The following is an 11870-nucleotide window of genomic DNA, read 5'->3' as shown; positions in this document are numbered from 1 at the left end:
CAAGAACCTACAACCAAGATTATATCCAGCAAAGCTATCATTCAGAATTGAAGGTCAGATAAAGAGCTTCACAGATAAGGAAAAGCGAAAGGAGTTCATCACCACCAAACCAGTATTATATGAAATGCTGAAAGGTATCCTTTAAGAAGAGGAAGAGGAAGAAAAAGGTAAAGATTTAAATTATGAACAACAAATATGCATCTATCAACAAGGGAATCTAAGAAACAAGTGAATAAATAATCTGATGAACAGAATGAACTGTTGATTATAATAGAATCAGGGACATAGAAAGGGAATGGACTGACTATTGCGGGGGGAAAGGGGTGTGGGAGATGTGGGACAAGACTGGAAAAAATCGTGCACCTATGGATGAGGACAGTGGGTGGGGAGTGAGGGCGGAGGGTGGGGTGGGAACTGGAAGGAGGGGAGTTATGGGGGGGAAAAAGAAGAACAAATGTAATAATCTGAATAATAAAGATTTAATTATTAAAAAAAAAAGAATGTAAACCGCAAGAAAAAAAATATCCCTATGGCGGGAGACTGTTCGGAGGCCATCTGGTACCACTTCAAGCGGACAGCATTCCATGGGAATCCTCAGGCTTAAGGTTTGGCCCTAGTTCTCATCATTTGTGTGCAATTTAAGTGCTTGGGTGAGAGATTCAGAGACTAAATGAGACAATGGATGTGCAAAATTTCTGGAAACGAAAAGAGCAGTAGGGTCTAGGGCAGGGATGGGCAAACTTTTTGACTTGAGGGCCACAATGAGTTCTTAAACTGGACTGGAGGGCCGGAACCAAAGCATGGATGGAGTGTTTGTGTGAACTAATATAAATTCAAAGTAAACATAAAAAAAAAAGTTTCTACCACAGTCCTTTTGGTGCACACAGAGGATAGCAACAAAAAACAAGCCCAAATGAGACAGACTTCTGGAATAATTTCCTGTGTAAGAACAATTTTTTCATTTCCAGGGAAATTGCCCCTAAATTCCTTGATAAGAGCATGTATTTTGGATACTGGTTTTTCAGAATATATAATGTTTTTGATTTAAGAGAGAGAGGGAGATGAACATCAATGAGAGAAACACCAATCAGTGCCTCCTGCATGCCCCCTACTGGGGACTAAGCCCACAGACCGGCCAAGTGCCCAGACAGGGAATAGAGCCAGTGGCCTCTCCTTGCATGGGATGACATCCAACCACCTGAGCCACAATGGCCAGGACCAGGCTGTATATTTTAACTTAAAGGTTTATGAAACACGAGTCTAAAAGTAAATCACATTTAACTTAAAAAATGTAATTTCTCCTGTATGTAGATATTACCTCAATTCACAATAAGAACTGAAAAAGCCACATGAGAACAGAGATCATGGCTGTTTCATTCACAATTGTATTTCCAGTTTGTTTAGTTATTTTCATATTGTTGAGCTTATAATTTATACTTCAACGTTTCACTATGAAATGTCAAGTCCTGGACAACTGACAATGCAAGGTAAACATACGTCAGATGATATGTATAGTAGCCACCTCTACTTTCTAGTCTTAGTGTTCATACTTAGAAGCATTAACTGAAACTTACACACACACACACACACACACACACACACACACACAGTAACACTTCATTCTGACTACCTTACAAATGCCTCATAATAGAACAATTCTCATAATAATTTTCTGAGGACGGTCCATACAGAAACCAGCACTGCATTTATAAACTATAGTAATGAAACTTGGTGAAATTAAGTCCTGTCTACTACTGGCCGGATAACTATTTTAGTTTCCTTCCTAGGATAATGTAGAATAAATGTATAAAACAATGCAGATACTTTGCTTAGAACACAGGCAAGTAGTCAGATAAACAAAAGTTTATTTCAAACCACATCCAGCTCTCTGTGCCATCTGGGCACAGCTCCATTCCTACAAATGGAACTGTATGGAAGCAAAAAAAAAAAAAAAAAAGAAAGAAAGAAAAAAATACAGTCTATGATTGGTTTGCAAGGTGCCTTTTCTCATATATTATCTTACTTCTCCTTTAGACTGTCCTTTAAGGCACAAATTATCACTGCCTTATGAAGATTTGCAGAAATGCTTTTTACTATATACTTTTCATTTATGGTATATAAGAGTAAATGCAGTTGGTCTTTAATCTAATACGATACATTAAAAACTCAAGACCATGCCTAACCGGGTTGGCTCAGTGGATAGAGCGTCAGCCTGTGGACTCAAGGGTCCCAGGTTCAATTCTGGTCAAGGGCATGTACCTGAGTTACAGGCACATTCCCAGTAGGGAGTGTGCAGGAGGCAGCTCATCGATGTTTTTCTCTCATCGATGTTTCTACCTCTCTATTCCCTCTCCCTTCATCTCTGTAAAAAAATCAATAAAATATATTTAAAAAAACAACAACAACAAAAAAAACAACTCAAGACCAAACACAGAAGTTGTGCTCAGTTTATCCACATCAGAATAATTGTGAGTGTATTTACTCCAACATTAATTTCCGTGAGAAACACTTTCCTGTCTAAAAAAGACTTTCTGCTGCTGCCTTTTCGACCTCCTCTAAACACGCTGGTTGTTAAAGTCTTGCTTGCAAGCTTTTGTTGCATCACGCTGCCTCATCCTGTAGTGTTATATACTTTTCCCACCGATTACATGTCCTACAATAACTGTACTTCTCTGATTACTCCTAGAAGGGCTGTCTTTACGTGGTGGAGTACTTCCCGAGTGTTTCTACCTGTGGATTCTATAAAGATGATCTAGTCACAGTACCATGAAGAAGTGTTTTTCTCTACTGCTCTTGAATCTTAATGATATTTGACTAAAATTGTTGTTCCTTTTCCCCATCAATGATAACAGTAACGACAACTATTAAAGATCCTGCAATGACTCTAAAATTCAATGTGGCAAAATTATATAAGAAAATAAATATCCAGTCACTTTTTCTCAGCCAGAATCATGCATAAAATTCAACAAGGGCTCAATAGTGAACGAAATCCAAACTTCTAATTATATTTGCAATAGACTTGAAAAAGATTCTAAGAAAGCAAAGTCCTTGGTTGGGCTAGAATTTCCAGAGAATGATGCCTGAAAACAACCTCCCTGAAAACTAAACACACTGTTGTAAGATTTAATTTAGTGAAATTTCTGATTTGGACTTGCTGGGGGTGCGGGGTGATGAAGACATTAGGAACATAATCCACATGGTTTGCTTTTTTGTTTTGTTTGGGGAAAAATAAAAATAAAATGCCACCTGTGGATATGAAGAACTCTATAATGCTCCTTTACATTTTGAGTTGGCAATTAGACTCGGTGACTGAGCTTCAATCAAAAACAATCTTCTCAATACAAGGAGGTGTTGTTCCATGTTCCAAATAAGACACTCATTATGACATGCTTACACATCAGCAAGAATATTTTTATTAGCATAACTCTCATGATGTGTATTGATCTTTATCCACATACATTTTCTGGTTTTTCCTTTCTTAGGATGCTTGAGGTTCCTTTTCAAATCACTATCATAAAAAATATTCCATCTCTGACTTGAAGCCTGAGATGTAAGTTCCTACTTATTCCACAGACAGAGAAAATGACGACTTCCTCTGAACACAGCATCTGCACTGTCAGTCTGGCTCTCACAGCTGCTTGTAAAGAACAAAAACACTTTCTAATTACTGTGTGGAACCAGCCTGTCAGCCAATCCAAAAACTACCAGAACGTTCTGGAACGTTGGTCCAGTGGAAATAATAAGACTTTTGATACTGGGTCAATTAAGGAGGCGTTGTCTGCATGTGACCAAATATCCAGCTACCATCCACCTGTCAGAAACATTTATTTCACAAGGCAATAGTTGAGCCACAGCCAGAAAAACGAAGTGGGCCAAGTCCACTGGGCGTTCTCTGCTGCTTCCTTTTCTCTTCAAGTTGGACTGGAAATACTATGAAGAAACCCTCTGAGCAATCCACCCCAAACAAGGAAGTCCATACAAAGGACAGGGACATAGGAGGGAAACAGACCTGAAAAAATGTGACTCTATCTGCACTTAAGACTCAGAGATGTGCAGTTAGGGATCATCCCTATTTAACCCCTTAACTACTTATGTTGATCCATGTGAAAAAGTCCTTTAAGAGTCCACAGCTGAAGTTTACAAAGATTCAAAATAAATATTTTGGCAGGAAGTGTCTCCAAATACAACAGCTCGATTATACAGGGTAGAACAAAAGTGGGTTTACAACTGTTCTTTTGGAAAAAGACATGTAATTATTACAATAGCCTTATTAACTGCTTCTCAAACTCACAACTGTAAACCTACTTGTACCCCACCCTGTATTTACAAAGGAAATGTTCCCAATGGGCCTGAGTTAATCAGAAATGAAACCCGAAAGCACTGTGAATGGATAAACTAAGCTGATTTAAAATATATAAACAGTGATGTGAACATGAAAAACATACACTCAAAGAGAAGGATGCAGCATTATGTAAAGCTGGCAAATGTCAAGTAATTAAAATTAATCAATATATTTGGCTTTTTGACAGAAAATGTTCCAAATTTGTTGTTTAAAATGAGACAGAAGAAGTTATTTCTCACAATCTCTCTTCCTTCTATAGTTGTACTGCTCATATCATGCAGTGTCTTTCTTGATGAAAAATCCTGAAAATGTGGCTAAGTAGCATCAGATACTAGAAAATGCCTATTTTGTGATTGTGTGAAATGATACAAATTCTAAATCTCGGTTTGCTCATCAATAAATGAGATTAACCCTGACCTCACAGAGTTATCAGAAGCACTAAATGAGCACAATTTCTGTTCCACCTTTTCACCCAGCCCCACAGCCCCCTCCCCTCTGACAGCTGCCAGTCTTTCCTCTACCTATGAGTCTAATTCTATTTTGTTAGTGTATTTTGTTCATTAGATTTCACATATGAGTGAAATCATATGGCACTTGTCTTTCTCTGACTGGCTTAAGTCGGTAAAGGGATTAAGCAAAAACCACAAAAAACTCACACAGACAACACTAAGGTGATTACCAGAGGGTAAAGGGGAGATGGTGATGGAAGGAAACTTGACTTGGGGTGGTGAACACACAATACAATATACAGATGATGTATTATAGGAATGTATACCTGAAATCTATATAGTTTTATTAACAAATGTCACCCCAATAAATTCAATAAAAAAGTAAAAACAAAAACAAAAACGGGAGGGGGGGGCACAATTTCTAGCCTTCAATGGATAATAAACAAAACTTAGGCTCCAGATTAATCCCCAATCCTTCAAACCACTACCACTAGAAATAAAGAAGGTTGCAATTTTAATAGCGATTTTAAGACCTAAACAAATTTGGTATTAGGAATACATTAGGAATACATTAGGAATAATAAACATGTCAAGACAGCTGTCTTTTTCCCTATGTGCTCAATAAGGATAAAACACTCAAGAGCGGCTGGGCGACAGGGAAGCAGAGTGGCAGACGTTCAAAATGACCCACAGTGGTTAGAGTTGAATCCCTATCAGAAGAAAACAGGAGCTGGGACACATCCAGGCCAGAACCACCAGCAACAGAGATGGGCTCTTCTGCGTGCAGGTACCAAGCACAACGCAGCCGCCCTGACACACAGCCACACACACGTCATCTGAAGGAAACAAGGATTTGAGAGAAAGGGCATAGATGCTTTTAGCAAACAATTTAATAATCCCCAGGTAAGGCTATTTTTAAACATACCAAATGTGGAGGCTCATTTATCCCAAGTGGTTCCTGAAAAACATATTAAATAAAACATTAAAACAATTGTAACCATATAATCAGTAGTCTTCTCAAAAGTTCCGAAAATATCCTTGGCGGGAGGAAGGTCTAGCTAATTTACTAGATTTTTTGAATTGGCCAGGACCCTCAAATAACTTACTGAATTCTCTTACAGTAATTTTGTATTTATTACTAATTCAATTTGAGTAATACTGTAGCCGGAAGAAAAATGTGCCCCAATACCCATTAGAACAAAAGCGCCTGAACTTCCCACCATTCCGTCTCCCAAACTATCTCATGGGCACCCAGACTGCCCTGTAGTGTTTGTTATTACCCAGGCTTTTTGTGGAATGCCCTCTCTGCCCTACGTACCTTCAGATTTCACCCAGTGTATTCCCTTCTGAGGCACGGTCCCCAAGTTCCCAGGTCCTGAGGGCTTCCTTTCCCCTGCTCCCCTCCCACTGCCCACACATTTCATTTTCTCACTAATCATTCTATAATTAATTGTCTGTACGTCTATCTCCTCAGAGACTGGGACCCATCAGGGCAGTCTGATCCATCTATCTCCAGTGAATCAGCACAGTGTCTGGCACAGCAGAGGCACTAAATAAATGCTGCTCAGTGAATGAACTGGTCAAATTACAAAGCCACTTCGTCAATGTGCTAATATCACACACAAGGTCTCTATGGAGTCCACAGAAATTCTTATGCTATTTCATTTTCTCTACACATACATGCAATATAGATCAACAATTTCACTTTGAAAAAGCTTGTTCCACACATTCTGTTGTATGCCATCCCATGCCCCTGGCATTAGCTATGTCCAGACTTTTAACTTACCAGTTGGATAGGTCGTATTGACATGATTATGTTATTTGATCCTCCCCAGTCAAAAAAGCATTTGTATTTCCCTTTCTCTAAAATGTACTGTTCTCCACAGAAAAACTTCTGCTGGTAGGCAACCCACCTAGTAGGGGGAAAAGGAAAAAGAACAGAGGTGATGTAGAATCGAACAACCAACAATTTTAAACAGCAGAGAACATTTAAAGGTTCTCAAGGGAGGAGACAACTTACACTCCACTTTTAACATGAATGGATCTTGTTTCAGTGCCAAAGCCCGTTTCTTCTAAGTCAGAAATTTCCTGATTTTTAATGTCAATAAACTTCCCACTTTCCAGGTCAGATTCAAACAGTGTGATGGAAGACTCTATAAAATTCTAAGAGGAGGAAGAGAAAAGTTTAGAAAATGCATGAATTTTGTTTTATGGCTTACTAAATCTTTGCACAATTTTCACATACTTGTGAGATAATTTTCACAAACACAGCTCCAGGAAGAATTTTAAATGGTATTGGGAACAATTGTAATAGTCACTATTCCTAAATAGTTTTAAAAACTAAGCTTCAATTTTTACTTTAATCAGGAAAACATACCATTTTTATATAAGTTGAAATTAGTTAACAGTTGGTAAATTGCTAGGACTTACAGGCTACCATATGCAAAACTACTTGTAAAGGAAACTAAAGTCTCACTTATGCCTAAAGATCAAAAGCTGCATGAAACAAAATGGGCAACAAGGGGGAGGATTTGATGTGCTTAAATGAAATGGGGAAAATAAAGTGCTTGACAAAAGAAAAAATTATTAAAAAATTAAATTGAGAGAAAATGCTCTAACCGGTTTGGCTCAGTGGATAGAGTGTCAGCCTGAAGACTAAAGGGTCCCAGGTTCGATTCCGGTCAAGGGCATGTACCTTGGTTGTGGGTACAACCCCAGTGGGGAGTGTGCAGGAGGCAGCTGATCGATGTTTCTCTCTCATTGATGTTTCTAATTCTCTATCCCTCTCCCCTTCCTCTCTGTGAAAAAATCAATAAAATATAATTTAAAAAATAAAAATATAAACTGAGAGAAAATTGTAAAAAGTTTTAATCAGACATGTTTGAAACAAAATTATCAGAAAAACTCTAAGACCCAAATTGATAAGTCAGCAAATAACAGACCTTTCACAAAAAATTAAAAACAAGTAAGAAAATTGTGTCAATTGTTTTATTTTGAATTTCAGTAATAGAAATAAATTCAAAATAAAACAATTGACACAATTTTCACTTTTTAAATTAAGATAAGAAGGATCTTAAAACCCAGTTTTGTTAGGGAACACTCCTGGTGGAAACATACATCGGACAGCCATTTTAGAAAATAATATAGAATATATTTAAAAGATTGATATTGTTCACACTCTTTGAGCCTGAAATTAATCCCCACATTTTTTAGGTTGAGCTTTTTAAAGAAACTAAACAGTAGGCAATTTATATGCAAAGATGCATTGTTTTGTAATAGTGACGAGCTGTAGACAACGTAAATGTCCAAAAGATGCATCAAGATAAACTTTTATGCATCTACCACTTGATGGAATAAATATAATTATGAAGAGTTTTTAACAAGCTAACAGTAAAATATATTCTACACTTATTAATGGCCATGAGTTTGATGTGCATTATTTTCAAATGAGCAATCAAATGAGATTATATGACTTTCATCCCCATTGTACAACTAAGAAACGAAGTGATATATAATTTACTGAGTAATATAGAAAAACTAGAGGCCCGGTGCATGAAATTTGTGCACAGGTAGGGTCCCTAGGTCTGGCCAGCGATCAGGGCCAGTCAGGGCCTTCTGGCTGCCGGCCGGGGCCTCCCTTCCACAGTTGCTGGCCAGGGCCTTCATTCTGTGCCTCCCCATGGTGGTCAGCGCACATCATAGTGAACGACTGAACTCTCGGTCTCCATTCAAACTCCTGAGGGGACATGTGCATATTATCCTTTTATCCTATAGAATAAAGAGCTAATATGCAAACGGTCATCACACCCTCACGCTGTCACGCCATAACAGCTCAGACACTCAACACTGAGGAGAGAGGAATGGGGACCAGCCAGGCACAAATGAGCTCACAAGAGAGAAATGGGGACCAACCAGGCTGCGGCCCAAGAGAGGGACAAGCCGCCTGCCCTGCAGCGTGGCAGGGTCCAGGGTCCCGGGTTTCACATTATTTCCTGTGGGTCTGGGTCTCACGCGATTTTGTGTGCTGGGTCACTAGTATATATAGAAGACTGATATAACATATTAATACATTTTATCAATATTATACACACAAAGAGATGAGGAAATCAAGGCTTTAATAGCCTGTAAGTGACTTGCCTTAAAGTCCCCTGAATAAGCCTCCCAACTGAAGGATGAAGTGTATAGCCCAGGTGTCACATCAACAAACCTGGCTGTACTGACAGCATACACTTCCAGCATGAACATGGCTTTGTCTCTTGCAACCTGAGAATGCATAGCTAGCTTGAGGCAGTTGGGAACCAGTATCAACAGCCACCTACCAAGTCAGGCCCAAACAAAATGGGAAGGTCTTTTATCAGCTCTCAATTTTATGGCTCTCTCCCCTCCATTCCTCCTCTCTCCTTCCCTCCCTCTCTTTCTCTGGTCACTCTGGAATGCTCCAACTCTGCTTCTATTACCTACTCTACTCTGGGTTAGGGTTTCAGGAAGGGGGGTGCAGGGATAAACTGAAATATACCATATGTCATTCATTATATTATGTTGGAATCAAATGGGACAAAGACAAAAACTAGAGATAGGTGCATACTTAACGTGTTTGTGCCCTTTCATGAAAATAACTTGTGTTACTATGTGATGTGCTCCACTTGAGCAATGACTTGCACAAATCAACTGTGCGGGTTGTGGGGGAGTGACCATGGTGAGGAGGGTGAACTGGGAAGCAGGCTGGAGGGACAGGCCGTTTGACCACAATGCAGCCCAGAGCCGAACAGAGGAGGGATCTGCTGTCAAAAGTGCCAGGTGCAAGTGCTGACAGTGTATGCATTCACAAATGAATTTACACCCTGCCCAGCCAGTGCGGTTCAGTGCTTGAGCTTCAACCTATGAACTAGGAGGTCATGGTTAGATTCCCGGTCAGGGCACATGCCTGGGTTGTGGGCTCAATCCCCAGTGTGAGGTGTATAGGAGGCAGCTGGTCAATGATTCTCACTATTGATGTTTCTATCTCTCTCCCCCTCTCCCTTCCTCTCTGAAATCAATAAAAATATATTTTAAAAAATTTACTTCCATGGTTTGAGTGTGTGTTCTTCCTGCTCTGTCTACCAAGGGCCATGGGAATTTCCCAAGTAGCATTGCTCTCCTCTTTCCAGCTTTGGCTTTTGGTGCCTATAGCTCTTGCCTTCTGCCTTTTGTAAGTACCCTCTGAACCACTCTCCTGGTTTTGAGCTTCTCTGCACTTTTCCTGAAACCTACCAAAAATACAATATCTGATCTAGTTGACTAGCTGCCATCACTATGGTGCCCCTTCCAGGCTGAGTTCTAACTCTAAGCCAACTCCAATCATCTGGAGCTAAACCTCCAGGGTCATGTGTACAAAGCATGGGATGAAATATTTAAAGAAAACACACCCCAAAACAAAAAAATTGTAACTCTCTTGCTCTGGAGGTAACTGCAACAGGCTCTCAGCGTTACAGCATCCTGAGTAAGCCCCATGAGGTTACCAGGTCACTGCCATCCCACTTTATCAGGCACAATGAAATAACGTCGGAAGCCATACTGATTTAAATGGGGCTTTACAGCTCAAGAAGAATGAATAATGATGGAATGACCTCAACTCTATATTCCACTTTATTTTTTCAAAACACTGACATCCATTGAAAAATCAGGACAGTTTAATAGTTTCTCAGCACAGTACTCCTGCTGCTAAGAAAATGAATGAGCAGCTGCCGCAGGACCAAAGAGCCTTAAAGATCAGTAATTTGACTATTTATAATTTCCATAACATCCCTCAGCTGACTGGGTGCCAGAGCTTTTGAGCTACAAGCCCCGTGGATGATGCGACATGGGACACCAGTGGAGATTGAGCATACCCATTACTTTAGGAGAAAGACCTCTGCTGCATTCCACCTGGCTTCAGAGGTTTGAAAAGGGGCCCAAAGTCTGAAAATCGTAACAAAAACAAATAAAAAAGCTAGTGGAAAACAAGTCTATCATGACAGTTTTGTTGAGAAAGCCAAAAAATAAAAATTCCTTCCGTAATCCCTGAAGTCTACTGCTATATTCCTTCTGGTCTTGTCCTTTAAAAAAAATACTCAACTCTAAGTCAACACATCTGCCTGACTCATTTGGAATTAGGAACACATTTCTGGTTGTACTCTCCAAAGCACGCTGGGACACAGATCACATTATCCCTAAGGAACTCATCCCGGGTTTGACCTTAGTAGAATCCAGTGTTCTGCATACTAGAGCCAAGACATTAGAAAACTGCATTGTATTATGCAGTTTTCTGTCCTCTTGTTTATTTTATATTACCTCAACTTAGATCTGAAAATGTAGCATTTCACTCTTTCTAAGGTTAGAGACATCTGAGAGTCTCCTACTTATGTAGGTCTGTGACAAAGGCTTTAAATCCTATATCTAAATACTGTATTATTTAAAATTTTCAATGAGGGTAGACCTTATTATCACACATAAAAAAGTACTAATAAAGGGTATGGAAGAAAACTTGGGGAGATGACTAATATGTCTATGGCTCTGATGATGGTAGATGGTTTCACAGGTGTAATTTATCCCCAAACTCATTAAATATGCACAGGTGGCACTAGGCGGTTTGGATCAGTGTTTAGAGCAGCCGAGGGCAAACTACAGCCCGTTTGAAATGAATAAAACTATTGAAAAAAAAAGACCGTACCCTTTTATGTAATGATGTTTACTTTGAATTTATATTAGTTCACACAAACACTCCATCCATGCTTTTGTTCCAGCCCTCCGGTCCAGTTTAAGAACCCATTGTGGCCCTCGAGTCAAAAAGTTTGCCCACCCCTGGTTTAGAGCGTCTGCCCTTGGATTGAAAGGTCATGGGTTTGATTCCAGTCAAGCGTACATACCGAGGTTGCAGGCTCAATCCCTGCCCTAGTCTGGGCGTGTGCAGGAGGCAACCAATCAATGTGTCTCTCTTACACTGATGTTTCTCTCTCTCTGTCTCTACCCTCCCTTCTACTTTCTCTAAAAATCAATGAAAAAAATATCTTCAGGGAGGATAAAAAATAAACAAAAAAATAAAAAGAAACATGCACAACTCT

At 39.5% G+C, this 11870-nt stretch overlaps 1 protein-coding gene across 1 annotated transcript in view; it reads right to left on the bottom strand.

Moving 5' to 3' along the window:
• The window catches only part of CRYBG3 (crystallin beta-gamma domain containing 3), a 144695-nt gene that overhangs the window by 53120 nt on the left and 79705 nt on the right, over positions 1-11870 (bottom strand). Inside the window, 3 exon segments of the mRNA XM_015571272.1 lie at positions 5717-5749; positions 6578-6704; positions 6812-6954. Of these exon segments, the coding sequence (XP_015426758.1) occupies positions 5717-5749; positions 6578-6704; positions 6812-6954 (303 nt within the window).

Source organism: Myotis davidii, unplaced genomic scaffold, assembly GCF_000327345.1.
Source record: "Myotis davidii unplaced genomic scaffold, ASM32734v1 scaffold48, whole genome shotgun sequence".
Classification (NCBI taxonomy): domain Eukaryota; kingdom Metazoa; phylum Chordata; class Mammalia; order Chiroptera; family Vespertilionidae; genus Myotis; species Myotis davidii.
This window is presented reverse-complemented; position numbering and strand designations above follow the sequence as displayed.